At 43.5% G+C, this 20,606-nt stretch overlaps 1 protein-coding gene across 1 annotated transcript in view; it reads left to right on the forward strand.

Moving 5' to 3' along the window:
- The window catches only part of ZZEF1 (zinc finger ZZ-type and EF-hand domain containing 1), a 128,082-nt gene that overhangs the window by 64,336 nt on the left and 43,140 nt on the right, over window positions 1-20,606 (forward strand). The window contains exons 28-38 of the mRNA XM_014789663.2: window positions 1,834-1,927; window positions 2,713-3,181; window positions 3,877-4,041; window positions 7,135-7,254; window positions 7,977-8,138; window positions 9,981-10,110; window positions 11,897-12,035; window positions 13,608-13,773; window positions 14,381-14,643; window positions 15,555-15,724; window positions 19,195-19,345. Of these exons, the coding sequence (XP_014645149.2) occupies window positions 1,834-1,927; window positions 2,713-3,181; window positions 3,877-4,041; window positions 7,135-7,254; window positions 7,977-8,138; window positions 9,981-10,110; window positions 11,897-12,035; window positions 13,608-13,773; window positions 14,381-14,643; window positions 15,555-15,724; window positions 19,195-19,345 (2,029 nt within the window). The remainder of the gene's footprint in view (window positions 1-1,833; window positions 1,928-2,712; window positions 3,182-3,876; window positions 4,042-7,134; window positions 7,255-7,976; window positions 8,139-9,980; window positions 10,111-11,896; window positions 12,036-13,607; window positions 13,774-14,380; window positions 14,644-15,554; window positions 15,725-19,194; window positions 19,346-20,606) is intronic.

Below are 20,606 nucleotides of genomic sequence, written 5' to 3' on the forward strand. Positions count from 1 at the left end.
CGTGGGACGTGGCCTCAGCATGGCCATAGAAGCGGCGCATCGGTGGGCACCCGGGATCCGAACCTGGGCTGCCAGCAGCGGAGCGGGTGCACTTAACCGCTAAGCCACGGGGCCGGCCCGACAATAAGATTATATATTACTAGTCTAATATATAAGACTATATTACAATGTAAAATGATAATATAATACTATAGTACAATGAAAGTGAATGAAATAGAGCTATGTATCTCGGATGGTGTTCACAGACATGGTGATGAAAAAAAAAGCAAGTTGTACAAGAATGCATAAGTGTGCTATTCCTTTTATCAAGTTTAAACACAAACCAAATCTATATGTTGTGTGCATAAATATGTAGTAAAATTATACAAATGCATGGAAATGAAAAACACCAAATTCAGAATTGTTTTTATTTCTTCGGTATGGAGATGAATACCTATATATTAGTATTTTATTTTTTATATATTCACAATCATCCTAAATATTGTATAGTAATTGGGGAAAAAAAATCTTTAAATAACTGAGTAGAGGATGGATAATGAGATTGAAAGCAGGAGACTAATTGTAGTAATTAGATGAGGATGGTTTCTGCTACTTAGGAAATAAAATAATTAGACTTTGTGATTGATATAAGTGGTGAACAGGAGGATGGAATTTAGGACTGTTCCCATGTTCCTGGTTTGGGTGACTTGGTGGTAGAAGCATTGACCAGAATAGGAAAAATGGTCTTGGATCTGGAAGTGGGGAGGTAAGTTCAGTTTGGGACATTCTGAATATGAGGACATCTAGGTTATCTGAGACATTTAGCTGGAGAATTTAGTAAATGTGAAAGAATCTAAATGGCTGATGCTTCGTGGAAATGTCAAGGCAGAGATAAGAATAACTACAAATGGTTGGTAATAATTTTTTTTTAAATGTATGAGTTTATCCAGGAGCAGACAGCCTTGGACAGACTCCACAATGATTAGAACATAGTTGGTGCTCAATATATACTGGATAGATAGATGGAGACCACAATGAACAGGATCTCTCAAAAGAAATTAAAAGATGTCATCCTCAGAATGGTAGGAGGAGAATCAGGAGAGTGTGTTGTTAGGGAAGCCAAGACAGTAGTAGCAGTTTAAGAAAAAGAGTGTCTGATAAAGTCAGCTGCCACAGACAGTTGAAGTAAAAAGGATTTGGCAGTTGACAAGGCACATTGTAGATTGTGCTTCTGGTTTAGCATAGGACAGACTGCCGAAAGTTGGACAAGACGCCAACCTTCTCTCCAAGACTTTGGCATCTCGCACATCACACATGGCCTTCTGCCTGGGCTGTAAGCACTCTGGCCCACACTGTGACCATTGCCCGTGGTGGTCCTAGGAGCACTGTTCTCTGCCTGGCAGTTGCAGCATCACTTAGAAGTGTCCCCTTATTCAGGGTAGAATCAAATTTTGGTCCAACCTCTGCAGCAAACTGAGTGTATGACCCTAGCAAGACCCTTCACTTCTCTAGATTTCTGCTTCGTTGTCTGTGCTAGGTTGGCTTTAGTTAAGGGCTCCTCCAGCTCCAGTGTTCTAGAATTTTTTAAATAATAGGGTCATGGGTACAAACCTCTCCCAAATAACACATGGTTGAAAAGAAGGTAGTTTAGCAGATACACCTTTTGACAGCTTCAAAGCCTGGATTGCTTTTAGGACAGACAAAAACAGCTCCACCTTGTGTCCTCAACAGCTGGACAATAACTGTCAAGTTCTCCATGATCTCAGTGCTGTGTGCTTTTGAAGTAGTTTGCTGTGGCTGCCCTTGCTGCCCTGTCTGGACTGTGTAATTATGTGGCTCAAATCCTCCCCCCAGTTAGAGATGAAGCAGAAGTCCCTGATGAGCCTGGGGAACGAGGCAGAAGAAAAATTCGGGTCAGAAGCTGCTGAGACAAACCCTGAGAGCCTGGGTGAGTGTGTCGATGCCAACTGTCAGTACTGGGCCTTGTTTCCTATCACAGAAAACCAGTAACCCATCTTCTAGATTATTTTAGTTGAAGCTGTGTTGACCTAGGGAAGGTAACACAGGCACTAAATAGTATTTCCAAGGATATAGCACAAATAGAAAAATGCCAGAGAGGAACAACTGTTTATTAACATGATGCAAATGGAGCATCTTTCTATTTACTTCTCTTATGAGGCATCAGGTGCTTTTTTCAGCTACATCTTGTTATGTTTTCAAAGTGTTCTCACACTGAATATTCAGTGAAATTAGGAATTAACTGTTAATTTTTAATGATATCATGGTTATGTTATTTTTTTAAACTCTTATTTTTTTAGAGAAATATACTGAAGTTTTTAGATGAAAAATTATGATGCTTGGGATCTACATGGAAATAATCCAAGGAGAGGGGAGTGGGTAGGGAGTGAAACAAGACTGGTCCTGGGTTGATAACTGTTGAAGCTGGGTGAGGGGTGCATGGAGGGGTCCTTATCCTATTCTTTCTCTGTATGTTTGAAAATTTCCACAGTAAAACTTTTTTAAAGTGTGCTGATAGCACTGTGGGAAGATTTTGATTTGTATAATGAGATAAAATTTGATTCTATTCTGTCGGTAGATGTGTATATCATTGTATTAATGGAGATATTTCTCGTCCTAAATTATATAGTTTAAATAGATTATTTTCTTTGCAAAAGTAGGCAATAAGTTTGATTTTGACTTTTTTTTCATTATCTTCTTGCTTTTTGCATTTAGCGAAAGAGTGTATTCAAAAGAGTCTTCTATTACTAAAATTTCTGCCCATGGGTGTAAGTTCAAAAGAAAGCTGTGCCAAGTTGGTGACTGCAGATGAGACTGATAATCTGCAGCCTCTCGACAAGCGCCAGAGGACGAGCTCTGTGGTGGAAGAGCACGTCCCAGCTTCCGCACCTCCTGCTGAAGCAGCTCCCCCAGCTGCAGGAGATGGGAGTCTTGACTTGGATGTCCAGCCAAAGCTGCCACCCAGCAGTGGCCCTCTTGCTGCAGAAGTATCCTCTGCCACAGCTGAAGAACCCCCATCACCTTCCACTCCTACCCGGCGGCCTCCCTTCACGCGGGGGCGACTCCGGCTACTCTCCTTCAGATCGATGGAGGAGGCCAGACCGGTGCCCACAGTAAAAGAGAAATACCCGGTGCTGAAGGACGTCATGGACTTCATTAAAGATCAGTCACTCTCCCACGAGAGGTGAGCCAGGCGTTACCTTCCCAGCACTTCCTTTCCTCAAGCCGTGGGTACCCAGTCTAGTCAAAGGCTTGCAGTTCATGTTAAAAGTGAAGAAATAATACTTGAATGATAGATCAAGATTTGTTTTAGAATATTCAAGGAAAAAAATTTGGTGATTGTTTTTTCTTTTAAAGAAGCATTTTTTCACTTAAGATTTGTACAGTATACTGTATGTAAATTATAACTCAATAATGTACTGTTGGGATAAAAAAAAGAAATATTTCTTTTGGTAGCTGCGACTTATAAATTTGTCTTATTTTACCCTGGGAGAAATTTAGGATTTGATATTTTCTGACAAAATTACTTGTCAGTGAGCCTACGTCTCTGGAAGTATTGCATGTTTTAATTTCCTGTCCTAAGAATTAAGGCTTTGTCTCTATGGGGAAGTAAAAATATTCAAGTTCCTTTTTAATTAATTAATTTTTTAATATGCGTTGGGCTTCTGAACAGTTGGTATGAACTGATTTGTAATGCTGCTGAGTAATCACTGAAAGTAGCAAACAGGTATTGATATCCTCCCTGAATGATATTTCTGATACCTCACAATAATATTTCCTTTCTATTAATATGGCATCAGAACTTGGGTGGGTGTATGTTTTCTTTCTGCCCCAGCTCGAGAGTTTTCTGAGTGTTCCTGACTTGAGTTCTGTCTCCAGTGTTGTAAAGGTTCTTTCCTTGAAGAAAGCCCAAGCCCGGAGCATCCTTGAAGTCCTGAGGATAATTCAGTACTGTGCAGAATCCCTTGGACAGCCTCATTGCTTCCATCCGCCTTATATACTTTTCCTGTTGGAACTTCTGACCTGCCAGAAAGAGTTTACCAAGTAAGTACAAATTACAAGTCTGCAAGGAAAACAAGCATGGGTCATTTTAAAGAAATCCTAATTGTCTTCTCTAATTAATAACTCTGTCATTTCCACGTAGGATACAAATTTACGTTTTTGGTCAATTCATTCTTTCATCCTAAGAAAAAATGGGTTCCCTCCTTTTAGTAAGTAAATACCAGGAACATGTTCATTCCTCCTGATGAGTTTATCAGCTATTTCCCCAGACAGTAAGGATTGTACTCCCCATATACCCATACTCATCATTTGGCTCCTGGAAGCTGTGAGCTAAATTTAATGCTCATTTACAGTAATGACATTAATCTAAGTACTTCACAAGGTTGTTCTAACAGTTATTCAATAAATATTTTCTGAGTGTTGACTATGCCAGGCACTGTTCTAGGTGTTGTATATGCCATGGACATGGCAGACAAGATCCTTGTTCCAATGGAGCTTGTATTCTATTGAGGAGAAATAGACAATAAGAAATATATATGTCAGATAGTCATATTGCTGTGTGGTGATTTCATACAGAGTGACCTAGTTTGAGCAGTCAGGGAAGACCGGCTGAGAAGATGACATGTAAACCAAGCAATGAGTGACCAGCTGAGGTCAGGGGGAGAGCACTAAGGCAGAAGGAACAGCGCAGAGGCTAGGGTGGGGGATTAGCCCAAGGAACAGAAAGAAGGCCATTGTGCCTGAGTGAGGGGAAATGGGAGGAGACGAGGTCAGAAAACTAGGCAGGGCCCATATCATAGAAAGCTGTGTCAGATACAAGTTAAGGTGTGTGTATTTTATACTGAGTCGTGGACGGGAAACCCCTGGAGAATTTTAAGCCCAGGAGGAACACAGTGTGATTTATATTTGTGAAAGATATTTCTGCCTACTATGAAAAAGAGTGAAAGTGAGAAAAGCAGTTAGGAGACTCTTGCAGTAGTCCAGGCAAGAGATGGTAGTGGTTTGGACCAGGGAATAGCACTGGAGATAGAGAGAAAAAGATGAGATTCAGGATTTTGGAGATAGAATTGTTAGGACTTATTGATGGATTAGATGTAGTGGGTGAATGAAAGGAATCATGGGGAAAGAAACTCCTTGGATTTTGGCTTGAGCAGTCGTGTGGATGGTATTGCATTTTACTGAAGGGAAGAGTATGGAAGAAACAGATTGGCGCAAAAATCAAAAGTTTTGTTTTGGTCATGTTAAGTTTGAACTGCTTCTTTCACATCCAAGTAAAGATACCAAGAAAAGAGAGCTAAGAGTGTAAAGTTCTGGAAAGAAGCCAGACTAGGGATAGAATTTGGATGCTATCAGTATATAGATGGTATTTAAAGCTTTGAGACCAGATGAGACCTCCTAGAAAGAGTGCAGACATGGACAAGAAGAGGACTCAGGACTGAACCTTAGGGGCATTTCTTTATTTAGAAGTCAGGCAGAGGAGGAGGAGTCAGCTAAGAAGATCAAGAAAGAGTGGCCTTTGAGAGCAAAAACCAGGGGCTGGTGAAGTCATAGAAGCCAAGAGAAGAATGTATCTCAAAAGATGAGAATGGTCAGTTGGGTCGAATGCTAATGCAAGAGGTTGTGTAAGATAAGAACACATTGGATTTGACAACAGTCTTACTGTAGCCATGGGGACAAAAGCCCAGTTGAACTGGGTTGAGAAGAGAATGGGGGTAATTAAACGGAGAGAGAGACTATAAACAATTATTTTCAGAGGGGAGTAGAGGAATAGGGCAGTAACTGGAGGGGATGTGGGATCAACTGAGGGTTTTTAAGAGAGGTTAGAGTATGTTTGTACCCTGATGTGAATGATGTGATGTGAATGAATCAGTAATGAGGAAATTTGACTCAAGAAGAAAGAGATCAATGCAGTAGCAGTTGTGTAAGTAGAGAAGATGGGCTTTGAGAGAGCCAGGAGACTCTCTCTGTGGTAGCAAGAGGAAAGAGCATGGATAGAGATGCAAGATGTTTGGTGGTGCAAAGATGAAGGAATTCTTGTGTGATCATTTCTGTTTTTAGAAAATAAAATATGAAGATAGTCATCAGCTAGAAATGAAGATTTAGGAGGAAGTAATGGCAGTTTAAAGAGAGGCAAGAAGGTTTGAAATAGTAATGAAAATTGGGAAAGTCAGTCTGGTCGCCTGACAATTTTGAGTGCTTATTTGAGAATTATGGTTGTGAGTTTACAGTGATATGAGTCAGCTTGGGCGTGTGGTGTTTCCTCCAGCAACACTTAGCTGTTTTGATATAGGTTTAAGATTTCTTATGCATGTATGTGGAGGAAGAAAGCAGCAAGGGAGTTGGTGATTGCTAAGATGTGATTATGGTGCTGGGCCATGGAATCTAAGCTGAGTATGGAGCAAAGAGAAGGCACAGCAAGGGTAGTAGATAGTGAACTAGAGGCAGCGTCGTGGGTTGGGGCTCATTGGGATTGAAAGGCAGTTGTGGGAGTCTCAGAGTAGGTGAACAGGATGAGAGGTCGTGGTCAGAGTAGGGTGCTCTGAAGTCAGGATTTCAGAGGTAATGGCCGTTAGTGTGATGACAAGGTCAAGGAAATAACCATCAGACTAGGATGGCCAAGGGTATGAAGGAGAAGATCATTGGAAGTGAGGATGGCAGAGAATCTGGAGACAGAGGAACTGGGGCATCATTCCCATGGATGTTGAAGTCTCCAAGGTGACAAGGATCAAGGTAGAAAAGACAATGAGCTTGGTGCTAAAGTCATCACTGAGGGCGGCAGAGGGGTGGGCATGACCATGTGGAGAGGATTAAATGAGATAATTTGTGAAAAATACTTAACTCAGTATCTGGCACTCAGGTTGTGGTGGGAGGGCTTTATATTTGTTTATATTAACAAAGAAAGATAAATAATTGTCATCTCCATACTCCTTGTAGGCAGCCCTCTTGACCCAGCAGATGGACTCACTTGCTGTTTTGTCCATTGCTTTCTGAAGTTTTTATATTTGTGATTACTAAAGTTTCTGCGCCACTTCATTCAGCTTCCTGCTTCTTGGCTCTTTTTTGTGTAAGGAATAATGATTATTAAATACATGATGTTCTGGCAATTAAGTGATTGATGATTTCCTCTGTTTCTAGTTATTTTGGACACCTGGAGGCCTGTGGTGCAGATCTACACAGAGAAATTCGAGACACTTACTATCAGTTGGTTCTGTTTTTGGTCAAAGCAGTTCAAGGATTTAGTAGCATAAATGACAGGTACTGGATAACTTTATAATTTCTAGAGAAAAAACTATTTGTATTTTTTCTGATTTTAAGAGAAATACATTTTCAATACTGAAAACATAGAAAAGTACAAGGAGTAAAATAAAAATAACCCCATATCTTACATTCTAGAGCTAATTGCTAATGTTAACTTATTAGTTTGTTTTTCTCTGAGGCTTTTTTCTACATAGTGTGTATAGTTTTTTAAAGGGGATGGGTCTTCATTTATCTAAGAATTTGTAACCTGTTATTTTCAGTTTTTGGTGTATTATGTACAGTTTTAAAACTGGAGTATAAAGCCACTCCCCAATCTACTCCATAGTATGGTTTAGACATGAACCTTAAATCAAATGGTTCTGTTCTACGTCTAAGTTTCACAACCTGGGCTGATTTGGGGCTGGCCCTGATTTTGCTATTTATCAGGAGGTGATTTTTACTATTCAGTCCTTTACCATAAAATGTCCCCTATGGTAGTCTTGGCAGAGTGGAAACCGTACTTTATGCTTTCAGAAGTCTTTTTCTTATGCTGTCTTTTGAAGAGATTTTGTATGGAGTATGAGAAATTTGAAAGGAGATTATGAGGAACCCAAACCAGCAATCTGGAGTTCCCTCTGCTTTCCACTTACAAACAGACCAGGTCTCTGACTTGCCTTGTTTCTCTTTTGTCCGATGGCGATGGGCAGCTTTGATAAGTTTCACCTTCCTGGTCTCTCTAGGTCTTTGCTGCCTGCCTTGTCCTGTGTTCAGACAGCGCTGCTTCATCTTTTGGATATGGGCTGGGAACCCAGTGACCTCTCCTTCTTTGTTGACATTCAGTTACCAGATCTCCTTATGAAAATGTCGCAAGAAAATATAAGTGTCCATGACAATGTGATCAGGTAAGAACACAGTCCTGCATGCTGCGGTTCCTAAAGTAGATTATGAGATACAGGAATCGTGGCATAGGGGTTCAGAGCACAGACTCTGGAGCTAGACTCTCTGTGTAATATGCTGGCTTTGCCACGTACTAGCTGGATGACCTTGGGCCGCTTATTTAATCCCTCTGTGCCGCAGTTTCCTCATCTTTAGAGCTGGAGGTAATAATGGTACCTAACTCATAGGATTGTTGTGAAGAATAAATGAGTTCTATTTCTCAATAGAACAGTGTCTGCATGGTAGTGTATGTAAGTTGGTGGTGGAGAGAATTAAGGGGAGATAAATGAATGAGTCAACATTGAGACAATTTTCGCTGTCTCAGAAGAGATAATCTGGGAAAAGCAGATAGAATTAAAGCTGTCTCCTTGTTTATTAAACCTTAGTCATTGCCCTGCTGAGGGGGGAAGGTGTGGTTGGGGATCAGCATGCTAGCTCTTTAGCTGTCAGTCTGCTTGTTGTTTCAAGCTTTGCCTGTGCCTGCATGATGTCGTCCTTGGGGATGGGACCACACCCTTCACTACCAATCCCTCATAGCACCTAGCCCAAAGCTAAGTACGAGTAGGCCTAACGTCAATTTGTTGGAATTTATGAATGAACAAATATGTATTCGTTGGTTGGTAAATATTTTGCATTTGCTGGCAAGCAAATCCTTTCGTATTTAAAATTCTGGTTGCTAAAACAAACTGTAAACTGCAATTATGGAAATTCATAATTCTACATCTGTTTTTTTTTTGGTGAGGGAGATCACCCCTGAGGTAACATCCGTGCTAATCCTCCTCTTTTTGCTGAGGAAGACCGGCTCTGAGCTAACATCTATTGCCCATCCTCCTCCTTTTTTTCTTCCCCAAAGCCCCAGTAGATAGTTGTATGTCATAGTTCCACATCTTTCTAGTTGCTGTATATGGGACGCGGCCTCAGCATGGCCGGAGAAGCAGTGCGTCGGTGCGCGCCCAGGATCCGAACCCAGGCCGCCAGCAGCAGAGCGTGCACTTAACCGCTAAGCCACGGGGCCGGCCCCATAATTCTACATCTTAAAAGAGCCCATAGGTTGTCTATATGAAACTCTTTTTTTTTTTTTTTTGTGAGGAAGATCGGCCCTGAGCTAACATCTGCCAATCCTCCTCTTTTTGCTGAGGAAGACTGGGCCTGGGCTAATATCCATGCCCATCTTCCTCTACTTTATATGGGACGCCACCACAGCATGGCTTGACAAGTGGTGCGTCGGTGTGCGCCTGGGATCTGAACCGGCGAACTCCAGGCCGCTGCAGCGGAGCGCGCGCACTTAACCGCTTGCGCCACCGGGCCGGCCCCGATGTGTGAAACTCTTTATTGAAATGAGGAAACCAAGGACCAAGGCTGAGTGCTGTGTCAAGGTCTTACAGCAGCTAGTGGGAGAGCCGAAGCCCCAGGGTCTCTCCCTTCTCCTGCTGATACCACTAGGGTGTGCTGAGCATGTGCAAATCAGACTTAAAAAAAAAAATCACTTTATTTGGCTCCGGTGCCTGGCACATAGTAGGTTCACCACAAATGGTTGTTGAGTGGAATTAAGCCATGTAGGTACAACCTTTCAAGCTCTAATTCCTCACCCATTGTAGTCTGTTCTGGAAAAGGTTTCTCCATTTTATTTATGGATATCTATCACACATCTGGCAAATCCCAGGGCTTTGAGAACCAAATTGACCTCTTCCCCTCAGAAGTTTAAAAATGCCCCATATATTAGACCCATAGGACACAGATCTGCTAACCAGCGCTTTCCTTGATTATTGGGAGAGGCATGCTTTTCTCTCTTTATGTCCTTCTTTCAGCCAATGGAGTGAAGAAGATGAGCTTGCTGATGCCAAGCAGAATTCAGAATGGATGGATGAGTGTCAGGATGGCATGTTTGAGGCTTGGTATGAAAAAATAGCCCAGGAAGATCCCGAGAAGCAGAGGAAAGTAAGACCTCTCAACTAGAGTAATCTGAAGTGATTTGCTAGGAGTCTGGAGAGTAGAGTCTGCCTGCAAGGGAGGGGGTGGGGCGGGGTGCTAGCAGGATGTCTCCTGAGAAGGCTGCAGGTGACACTCAGTACCTTAGTGAGTCGGCTGTCACCGAGTCCAGTCTTTAACCTGAGGAGCCCTGAATCCTGACTTGACCACACTCAGAGAATGGCTCCCTCCCGTAGAACTAGACTCACAGAAAATTGGCTCATGAGGCTGAAGTATAATATTAGGTGCCAATTTATTAGTTTACAGTGAGAAATAGAATTGCTGAAGGCCCTGGGCTCTGGTGTCCTTGGTGTAGCACATTCTCTCCCTGTAGGCAAGCAGCAACATGGGAAGCCACGTTCCAATCAGAAGATTGCCTGGTGAGCATGGAAGCAGCCATGTGTACACAGAATCAGAGTTACATGATTCAAATGTGTAAAGGCATCAGGCTCAGATAGCCTGCCATGTCCATCTCCACTTTAGGTGTTAATCTGTCTCCACCACGTTGTGCCAGGCATCTGCTGCCTCAGAGTCATTATTTCTTAGTATTGTGTGCCTACTATGTGCCAGTTACTTTGCTCATATAGCGCCTCTGTGGTACTTGGATGGAGCACACCAACTTGGCCTTTGTGATTTTTCTCTCTTGTATCTTAATATCTTACTGGGAGCCATTCTGTAGTTCTAAGGTGCCTTGGCATATTTGCTCTGACCTACTACTGTATGGTAACTTAGTGATTTATTTCCCTTATTTCCAAGCCATAAAGATAAACTGTACTGTAAGTCTTCAGGTACTTTCCAGTAAAACAATTTGTTTGCTCATGAAACAGTGCCCTACTATCTCCCCAGAAAGTTTTCTTTTCAAGTGCCAGCAAACACTGCTTCTTTTGTAGTGTTTCCTGTATCTGTGAAGACTACCTTCATCCAACCAAGTACCTGAGCCAGAAATCTGGATGTTGTTCTTGACCTTTCCCTTTTCCTGACCCCCATATCCAGTCAGTCCCCAAGATTCCTCACTTCTGCCTCCTTAATCCCTCTCAAATCTGCCCACCTTTCGCCATCTCTTGTACTGCTCAGTCCAGGCCTTGTCACCTGTCATGGAGTTACTTTAACAGCTTCTGTCATGGTCAGGCTCCCTGACTCTAGTCTTGCCCCCTGCAGTCCATTCTTCCTTCAGTAACCACAGGAACTTTTAGAATGCGCAGATCTGATCACGTTACTCTCTTGTTTAAAAACGGTTGGTGACTCCTGAGACTGTCATTTGAAGTGCTTTGTGGTTTAACCTTTCTAACTTTTTCTGGTTATCCTCACTCTGTACTGTATTCTACATATTGAATTATTGCCAATTTCACAAACCATTATCTGCCTTTTTGCCTCCTGTAGAACATGCCATTGCTTTAAGTTGGCATGCCTACCACCCTTACCCCCACTCAGCTAATATCTGTTTGTCCCTCAGGTGTCAACTGAGGAATTATCGCGTTTCCGAAACCTCCATGACCTTCCTAACACCCATTGATATCCCTCTTCAGTATTCTCTAAGCCTCCTGCATTTGCCTCTTAAAGCCCTTATCATACTGTCTGGTGTCATCTGTTTACTTGAGGGAATTCCAAACTAGACACTAAGCTCCTTCATCTTCTAATCCTAGCACCTAGTACAATGCCTGGAATAAATTAAGTACCTAGTGAATGATGGATTGATTAATGAATAGTGGCCACATCAGAAAATGTGTTGGTTAATTGTACTTATTTCACCTTACAGATGCACATGTTTATTGCTCGCTACTGTGACCTGTTAAACGTGGATATCTCTTGTGATGGGTGTGATGAGATTGCCCCCTGGCATCGCTACCGGTGTCTGCAGTGCAGTGACATGGATCTCTGCAAAACTTGCTTCCTAGGTAAATTTCATGGTCTGAGTATGCCATACCCAAAAGTAATAATCGTTTCTATTTTCTGTGATCTTGTCATTTTTTTAAACTCCCGTTGTATTAAATAAAAATACTGCCCAGTGGTATTCTCTGACTGGTTGGCAAATATGAGCTTTATCTCCCAAACTGAATGATGAGCTCTGGAACTCTGTTATCTGATATGCTTCCATCTTTATTCATGCTGGGTTTAGACACTTGATAAATACTCAGGACCAATGAATGTACATTCCATTGAGTTTCCAAGAAATTATTTTCCCTCTGAATCATGCGGTATTTACAAGTAGTAAAATACACACACACAAGAAGAAAACTTCAAAATTCTTGAATACTGTTGACTTGTAGGTACTGAGGTAAAGCAGATCAACAGTAGTGAGCAGTTGAGTGTTCTTCGTATGCATGGCCCAGTCATAAAAGATACAGCCCCTGCCCTAGAAGCGTTCACAGTCTTAGCAGGAGACTGGACATGCCCACAAAATGTGCAAGAGTGTACATGCTGAGTTACAGATGAGCAGTACAGATTATTCTGGAAAAGCTCTGAAGTAGTAGCAATCACTGTTGCAGGGAAGGCTTGTGGAGGAGGTGGGATGTGACTTGGTCTTTGAAGAAAATTAGAAGTAGATGATGTGAAGGAAACATTGGAGAGTGTGTCGCCATCCAAAGCAGAGCGAGTCCAGGGACAGAGGAGTGAGCATCTGTAGTATGTTTAGATGGACGCGCTCAAGTGTCTGACCAGCTAAGTGATGGATGGAGAGAGGTGGAGCCCAGACTGTGGGACCCTGAGATACTAGGCTAAGGAATTTGAATGAGTCTACAGTCAGTGGGGAAGGTTTTTCAAGCAGGGTATTAATACGATCAGAGCTATGCTAGAGGAAGGTGGTTCTGTCCGTGCAAGAGTTTCCTAGGAAATCAATCACAGCAGTGACCGGGGATTAGTGCCTGGACTAGGTTCGTGGCAGTGGGAACAGAAGTGGGTCAGATGTGAGGAGCGTTTAGCAGAGTCTATGACAGAGCTTGGAGACCCAGTGGACTTAGAGTGAGGAGGAGACCAGAGTAGTCAGTCTCTTTCGTGAGTAACATTCTTTCTCACTCACTGGGTCTGGAGTTATGAAGTCTGTTTCCATCTATGATTCTGGAATGAAAAGAGCAAAAGCCTGATCACTCACTGCTTGTTAACAGGAGTATACAATAGTCTCAGAGGAGAGGTCATGGGAGAGCTCACAAATTGGCATGTGGACTTATTTCTGCCAAAGGTGGTCATGACAGGAATTGGTAATCTATTTGTTCAGACTCTGTGTGGGCTGGAAAAGGGGGGGGGGGGTCAATCCATGGTACCGTTGCTAAGAAGTTTTGTGCTGAGAATATTGGTCATATGCTCAGAACCACTGGGCAGAACGCCCTGGTCTCCCAAAGATGCCTGTGGCCCCTGACATCCTGAGCAATAAATTGGGAACAGCCTTGCTTCTGGAGTTGGTTTGGGTTTGGAAACTAGCCCTTCTAAGAGCCCTCTGCCCAACCCACCTCACACTGCTATTTTTCCGCCAGGTGGAGTGAAGCCTGAGGGCCACGGAGATGACCATGAAATGGTCAACATGGAGTTTACCTGTGACCATTGCCAGGGTTTGATCATAGGCCGGAGGATGAATTGCAACGTGTGCGATGACTTTGATCTGTGCTATGGATGCTATGCGGCAAAGAAATATTCTTATGGGTATGTCTCAGATGACCTCTAGTGCTGTAACCTTTGCTTCACGTATTCCTTTGCTTTAAAAGGGGGCTTCTTACTTTTTTTAAAAAAGGTTTTTATTATAAAAAATTTCAAACACATCCACAAGTAGAGAGAGTAGTACAATGAATCTCCATATACCCATTACCCAGATTCAACAATTAGGAAGATTTTGCTACGTCTGCTTTTTTTTTTTTTTTTTTTTTGCATTTTTAAAAAGCAAATTACAGATCTTGAATCATTTCCTTCCTACATACTTCATATCCATCTCTACAAATTATGGGCATTTTCTCACATTACCAAAGTGCTATTAGCACACCCTGCAGAATTTCACAATGAGGAATTCTTACTTCACCTGGTTTCCGTAGACAGTCTTCTGGGGGTTGTGAAATCCTGAAATGGTATGAACAATGTTTGTGTTTGCTTATTTTTCTGGGGAGAGGGCCCATACCTATCTTTAGATTTTCAATAACCATAGCCTTAGAGGTAACTAATGCCCAGTCGTGACCATGCGTGCACTCCCCTGAGGCCCTGTTCTCCCTTTTGGAGGCTCACAAAGGCTTGTGGCCTTAAAAATGTCTTGCCTTTGCAGCCATTTGCCTACCCACAGCATCACAGCCCATCCGATGGTGACCATCCGGATCAGTGACCGGCAGAGGCTCATCCAGCCCTACATTCACAACTATGCCTGGCTGCTCTTTGCCGCCCTGGCTCTCTATAGCGCCCACCTGGCCAGCGCAGAGGATGTGGATGGCGAGAAGCTGGATCCCCAGGCCCGCAGCAGTGCCACCATCCTGCGGAGCCAGTGCATGCAGCTTGTCGGGGACTGTCTGATGAAGGCTCACCAGGGAAAAGGTAATTGTTCCTCTTGTACGGAAACCAGACCAATGCTCAGCTGCTCGTGAAGGAAAAGCCCCAGCAGAAGTGAAATACTGTACTTGCTTTAGAGGCAACAAAATCCAGTTTTCCACAAGAGGTGCTCACCCTCGTGTGAAACTTAATTTTAAATTTCCAAATGCATTTGAGAGAAATTAAAGTAGCTTTAGTTTCTCTAAAATATTTACATGAAGATGTAAAAAAAATATTAATAATTAAAGCTCTTGATGTCTGTGGCTGAAGGATGTAGTATTTGAATCTAACAGACTTAACTTTGCTGAAGGAATTCAGCCTTTTTTTAACCTGGAGTGCAAATCTACTTCCACACAACTGTATTCTAGATGAGAGCTATTTATAACTAAAATAGTTTGGCTCATAAAATATCTAGATGATTTTGACTTTACTGAGGGGTGCTAAGGAGAAACTAACTTGTGTTAAACTTCTGAGACATTTAACTTTCTTTCAGAATAAGGACCTCCTCATTCTGGTAAACATTAGGGAAATTAGGCCTGTGTTAGGTAGCTGGTGGATGATGCCAGGGCTTCAGAGCTATTTTGTGATCTGTTTGCCAGTGGGAGTTCAGAAATCTAGTTGTGTGAGCTCCTATAAAATTTAATGGTGCTGATTTTCTGAATAGACAGTCCTGTTGTATTTTTTGTCCTCCCTTGTTCATAAAGTATAGGTATCCCTCCTGTCCAGACTTTTGGTGTCTGGAATCGGGAGCTGAGGAGATCTGGATAGCCAGGGGGATCGTACTGAGTACTCTTCAGGTTGGTTTGTGGAGAACTCAGTCGTCCATTTCCATATAGCAGCAGAGTGATTTATGGCATTTGCAGGACATGGCCCTTCTTATAAACTTTTCACCATTCTCTTATTTGCTTCCCATGTAGGTCTTAAAGCTCTGGCTCTTCTTGGTGTATTGCCAGATGGTGACTCCACCCCAGAAAACCAGGCCCCGCCAGTCACTGTGCCCACCCGAACATCAGAGGAGCGGCTAGAGAAGAAAGCTGTCCAGGTTGCAGAGAAGCCATCGGACGCAGGCCCTTTCGTGCACTGCACTGTAAATAACAGTTCTTGACTGTGCAGAATCACAGGTTGAACTCAGAGAGCCATTCACACGGGGAGCAGAGCCAAGAGGTTAAGGGCACAGACTCTTGACCCAGATTGCCTGGGTTCAGATCCCTGCTCTGTCAGACCTTGGGCACATTGCCACAATCTCTCTGCTTCTGTTGTCTCATCTGTAAAATGGGGGTGATAATAATAATACCTATTCCATAGCGTTGTTATGAGGAGTTACATACATTACACACATTGAGTTAATGTATGTAAAGTGCTTAAAACAGGATCGTAGTAAGTTCCATATCAATCTTAACTACTGCTGTTACCTGCCTCCTGACAGTTTTTCTAAGGATTGAACAGGAATATGCACCTAAAGAGATTAGTTCCTGGCCCATAGTGAACACTGTATATGAGTAGCTATTTTTATATTCAGCCAACAAATAGGTGATACTAAATGCTTACTATTTACCAAGTAGACATAGTACTTTCCATTGTTGGGGAAGAAGAATTTTCCGTCTACCCTTCTAGGTTCTTTGGCTGGTCTAATAATCAAATCAATATAAGACAGACTAACAGGAGAAAAACAAATTTAATTACATAAGTAGGGTAGCCCCATAAAAATATGAGACCCAAGGGTAGGTCGGACAGTTGCGGCTTACATGCCATCCTTAGCTGAGGAATGGGATAGGGGCCTGGGGCTTCAAAGGAGAGGAGGGTAATTCACAGGACACTAAGAAGAGCAGGTGTTTGGTAATTAGATCTTTGCCCTGCTGTACAGATAGACTTTTCAGATAGAAAGTTATTTCTGGTAATAGCTGTCTTTCTGGGTCAGGCCCCCTATCTAATAAATTCTTTTCGGTAGTTAAGGGAGAAGTAAGTTTTTCTTGAATCTGCTGGGTCTTGATTGCCTTCAGCTCAAAATAATCCATGTGCCAAAGTGGCACATTTTGGGGTCACATATTCTGCTCCTCATCAGCATATACTTGTATGAGAAGAAGAAAAGCCTTTCTGGGTCCAGTCGTACCCTGTGATAGTGACATTAAAGATTGCCTTGTGGAGGAGCACAGCATCGCTTCCGTGATGCTGCCTCCAAAGCTTGAGTTTATGCTGTCAATGCCCTTGACTTTGCCTCAGGAGCTGCTAATGTTTCTGTCCGTCATCTCCATCATGTTAACTAGTTCAAGGATCTCCCATTTGGTGGTTATAGCCCACCGGATCCCATTGTCATTTAGAGGAAGACAAAAGCAAAGATGGCTAGCAAAAACTTGCAAATTCTCTTAGCTTCATTCAGGCAGAGAGTCAGCTCAAGACAGTTGACATAATAGTCTTCAAGCCTGTCTCTGAGGTGTCAACATTTTTGATCACAGAACGCCTTCTCCAGACAGCACTTTAACCACCCATGGATTATGTAGGGCAGAGACAACGGTATCAGCAGAGACAGGATATGTCAGCAGTCTTGCCCTTTGAGCTTGGGAATGTTTGTATCTTCTCATGAGCTCCTAGAATCTTTAACATGCCGCCCATAAGCACTGTGCTCCCCTTTTATCTACTTATTCATTTATATCAGAATGGACTCACATTTTTTTATTCAATGGATTAAAATCTATTACTTTTTATTATTCATTTAGGTGCTCAAGTCATCTCGTGTTTAGCCAGTGGGAGCTCCTTCCAGCTGGCTTTTGTGTCATGTGATATGTCTCCATTATTCTTTGAGCACTTCCTTAATTTTTGATACAAAAAGATATTTCAAGTTTGTCTTAGGCTTTTGCTGCCTAAGGACTAGAATCGGCCTTTTTCTAGGGTGCTTCCAGGGCATTATTTTTATTCCTGAGGTGTCCCCACCTTTTGGGTCCCCTTGCCATCAGCAGCTGGGTGCTCCCAGGGTATCCTACCTCTGGCTCAGTCTCTTAGTCTTCTGGCAAAGCTGTGGTTTCCAGCACTGTCCCCACTACGATGGCCCTAAGGACCATATCCCATTTGAGCCCTGAGTACAGATCACTTGTTTTTGAACTCACACATGCTTCAGGCCAACCCCAGGACCTGTTAAGGGTGTCTTCCCTCCCTCCCTCCCTCCAGTGACTAGGGATACTTTTTGTTTTATACAACGGAGAAACCAACCTTAGCCAGAAGGCTTATCCAGGGGATTCTGTGTACAACAGCCTCAGGCCAGCAGTGAGGCCCCCTGGGTGCCACAGGGATGCGACTGCAGTGGCTCTTTGGAGTCCTGTGGAAACAGGAAAGAAGATCCAGCTGAAGTTATTAGCCAGAACCTTGGAATTATATTGTCCTCACAAAGTGCCACATGGTACAGAGAGTGTAGTGTTGGAGGTCTTTTCAGAGGGTACATTTTTAACAAGGCAAGTAGCTCTCCCGGTCTCCGTCTCCTCTTAGGACAGTCTTATAACCACTTTTTTCTTAGGAAGGAGTTGAGGGTAGGATTGATGTCGGGGTTACAGTATCCAGAGAGGGGAGGATAAGTTAGCTACACTGGGAAGTGTCAGGATCTTGTTGGGAGTGTGTGATGTATAGCGCTCCATCTTTAGCTCCAAAGCGTCCTGGCCTTCCCAGACTTCTTGGAGGTGGGGTGCCTCCGCCATGCACAGAAGACTTCCTGCGTGGCCTAGATTCCACGTACAAGCCTGTGTGACAACACAGAAAAGCACCCTGAGTGCCCAGGGAGTGAAGGTGATTTTGGGGTGACTCTGAGTGACTCCTGAGGAAATTCAGGCTGAGGACTGTCACCCTGCCAGCCTGAGCAGCTCTCTGCCAGACTCCTGAGCCCAGAAAACCCTCCTAGCTCCAGTGAGGGCCCTCTTAACAAGTCTCCTTGCCAAAATGGAATTCTCAAAAGTGTAAGTCAATTTAGTGTGCTAGAAGGAAATCCACCACTTTTTTTTTTCCCCCCAAGAGAAGAACTTTCCATACTTGGCTTCTGAAAGCTAAATAGAATATATTAGAGGTTTATAATGAAGCCATTGCTTACGTGATGCAGGCTCTGACTGCGGGCATTTGGAAGATGTTTGGGGGGATGTGGTGCAGTGATTACTGTCTTAATTAGAAATGAGGGACATTTTCTGATGGAATTCAAAAGTATGTTAGTCTGTGGGGCTGGCCCAGTGGCGTGGTGGTTAAGTTTGCATGCTCCGCTTCAGCAGCCCGGGGTTCGTGGGTTTGGATCCCAGGCATGGACCTACACACTGCTCATCAAGCCATGCTGTGGCAGCATCCCACGTAGAAAATAGGGAATATTGGCACAGATGTTAGCTCAGGGACAATCTTCCTCAGGCAAAAAGGGGAAGATTGGCAATGGATGTTAGCTCAGGGTAAATGTTCCTCACCAAAAAAAAAAAAAGTATTTTAGTCTGTGAAGACTAATTGGCTAATGATTTTAAAAATTGTATTATGATATTGATGAGTAAACTTTTGTTGTAAGAAACCTGAATTCTTTTACACTCACTATTTTGTTTTTAGGGAAAAAGAGATGTTCATAAGGCAGTCAGTCCTTCGGATTGCAAACAGAGAAGTAAGGCAGGTGAAGGTGTATTGTTAATGAAGGATCCTTCGTCCCAGACTCAAATTTCAGACTCACCTGCAGATGTTAGCACACCTACAGGACTTCCAGGTAAAGACTGTTTGACCACAACCTTGATCTCTTTCATCTTAAAATGCACACATACCCAACGCTGAGATGTTTCTTGCACAGAATTTAAAATTGGCTAGCACCCAAGGCTGCATGGTTTTTCAGTTCTGTATCAGATGGTGCTGATGATGCTTTGTAAGTCATCTTTCCTACACTTTGCCTGCTTTCCTACCTTGTTGATTCCCTAATTTACTGGGTGCCTTCTGTGTGCCAAGCACTGTGCTAGGGATCGCCCTGGGGATGAAACGGACCATGTCAGACAGATAACCATATAGCTCCTGCCCTGTAAGCTCTTGGAGCTTACAGTCTGGGAGGGTTTAGGACAGGAGTAGGTAACTAATGATTTGAGACAGAATGGGATTCTGTCTAGAGAGAAGTGTAGGTGGGGGTTAACAGTGATTGATATCTAACTGGAACAGATTGTATCCACATAAAGCCTTATAAAGGAAGGGCTGCAGGGGACCTTGAATGTGCTAGCATCTGCCCTGGGGAAGGGCATTCAGGGCAGAAAGAACCACATGAGCCAAGGCCTCAGAGTGGGAAGCCCCCCAAATACAGAGGAGAAGTCCCTTGGGCAGGTGTGTAGGGATTGAGTGGAACACTGGAGAGTGAAACTGGAGGGTGCTGTGGCACTCTGCTGCCTGGGGATAGCAATGGCAAGGTCAGAGATGTGTATTAGGAAGATTGTTGAGCAGGGAGATGGCAGTGCTGTGGGCTAAAGAGACTGGCAGCAAACCTCAACCTCCTCCTTATGGCAGCCCAGGGAGGCAGGATCTTTCCCATGTGCCCACTCTGTGACACAGGTGGAGGCAGGGGTGAGCACTTGGCATCCTGCCCTGTCAGTGGAGCCAGCTCTCAGAAGGGGTTGATGCTCATCTCTACAGCACATATAATTCTACCTTCCAGAAAACAGTCTGACACGTCCCGTCAGTGCAGGTCATCAAAATCCACTCTAGGGCCGGCCCCGTGGCTTAGTAGTTAGGTGTGCGCGCTCCGCTGCTGGTGGCCCGGGTTCGGATCCCGGGCGCGCGCCGGCACGCCGCTTCTCCGGCCACGCTGGGGCCGCATCCCACATGCAGCAACTGGAAGGATGTGCAACTATGACGTGCAACTGTCTGCTGGGGCTTTGGCGGGGAGAGGGAGGAGGATTGGCAATGGATGTTGCTCGGAGCCTGTCTTCCTCAGCAAAAGGAGGAGGATTGGCATGGATGTTGGCTCAGGGCTGAACTTCCTCACAAAAAAA

Source organism: Ceratotherium simum, chromosome 16 (assembly GCF_057802395.1).
Source record: "Ceratotherium simum simum isolate JZ-2026a chromosome 16, ASM5780239v1, whole genome shotgun sequence".
NCBI lineage: Eukaryota > Metazoa > Chordata > Mammalia > Perissodactyla > Rhinocerotidae > Ceratotherium > Ceratotherium simum.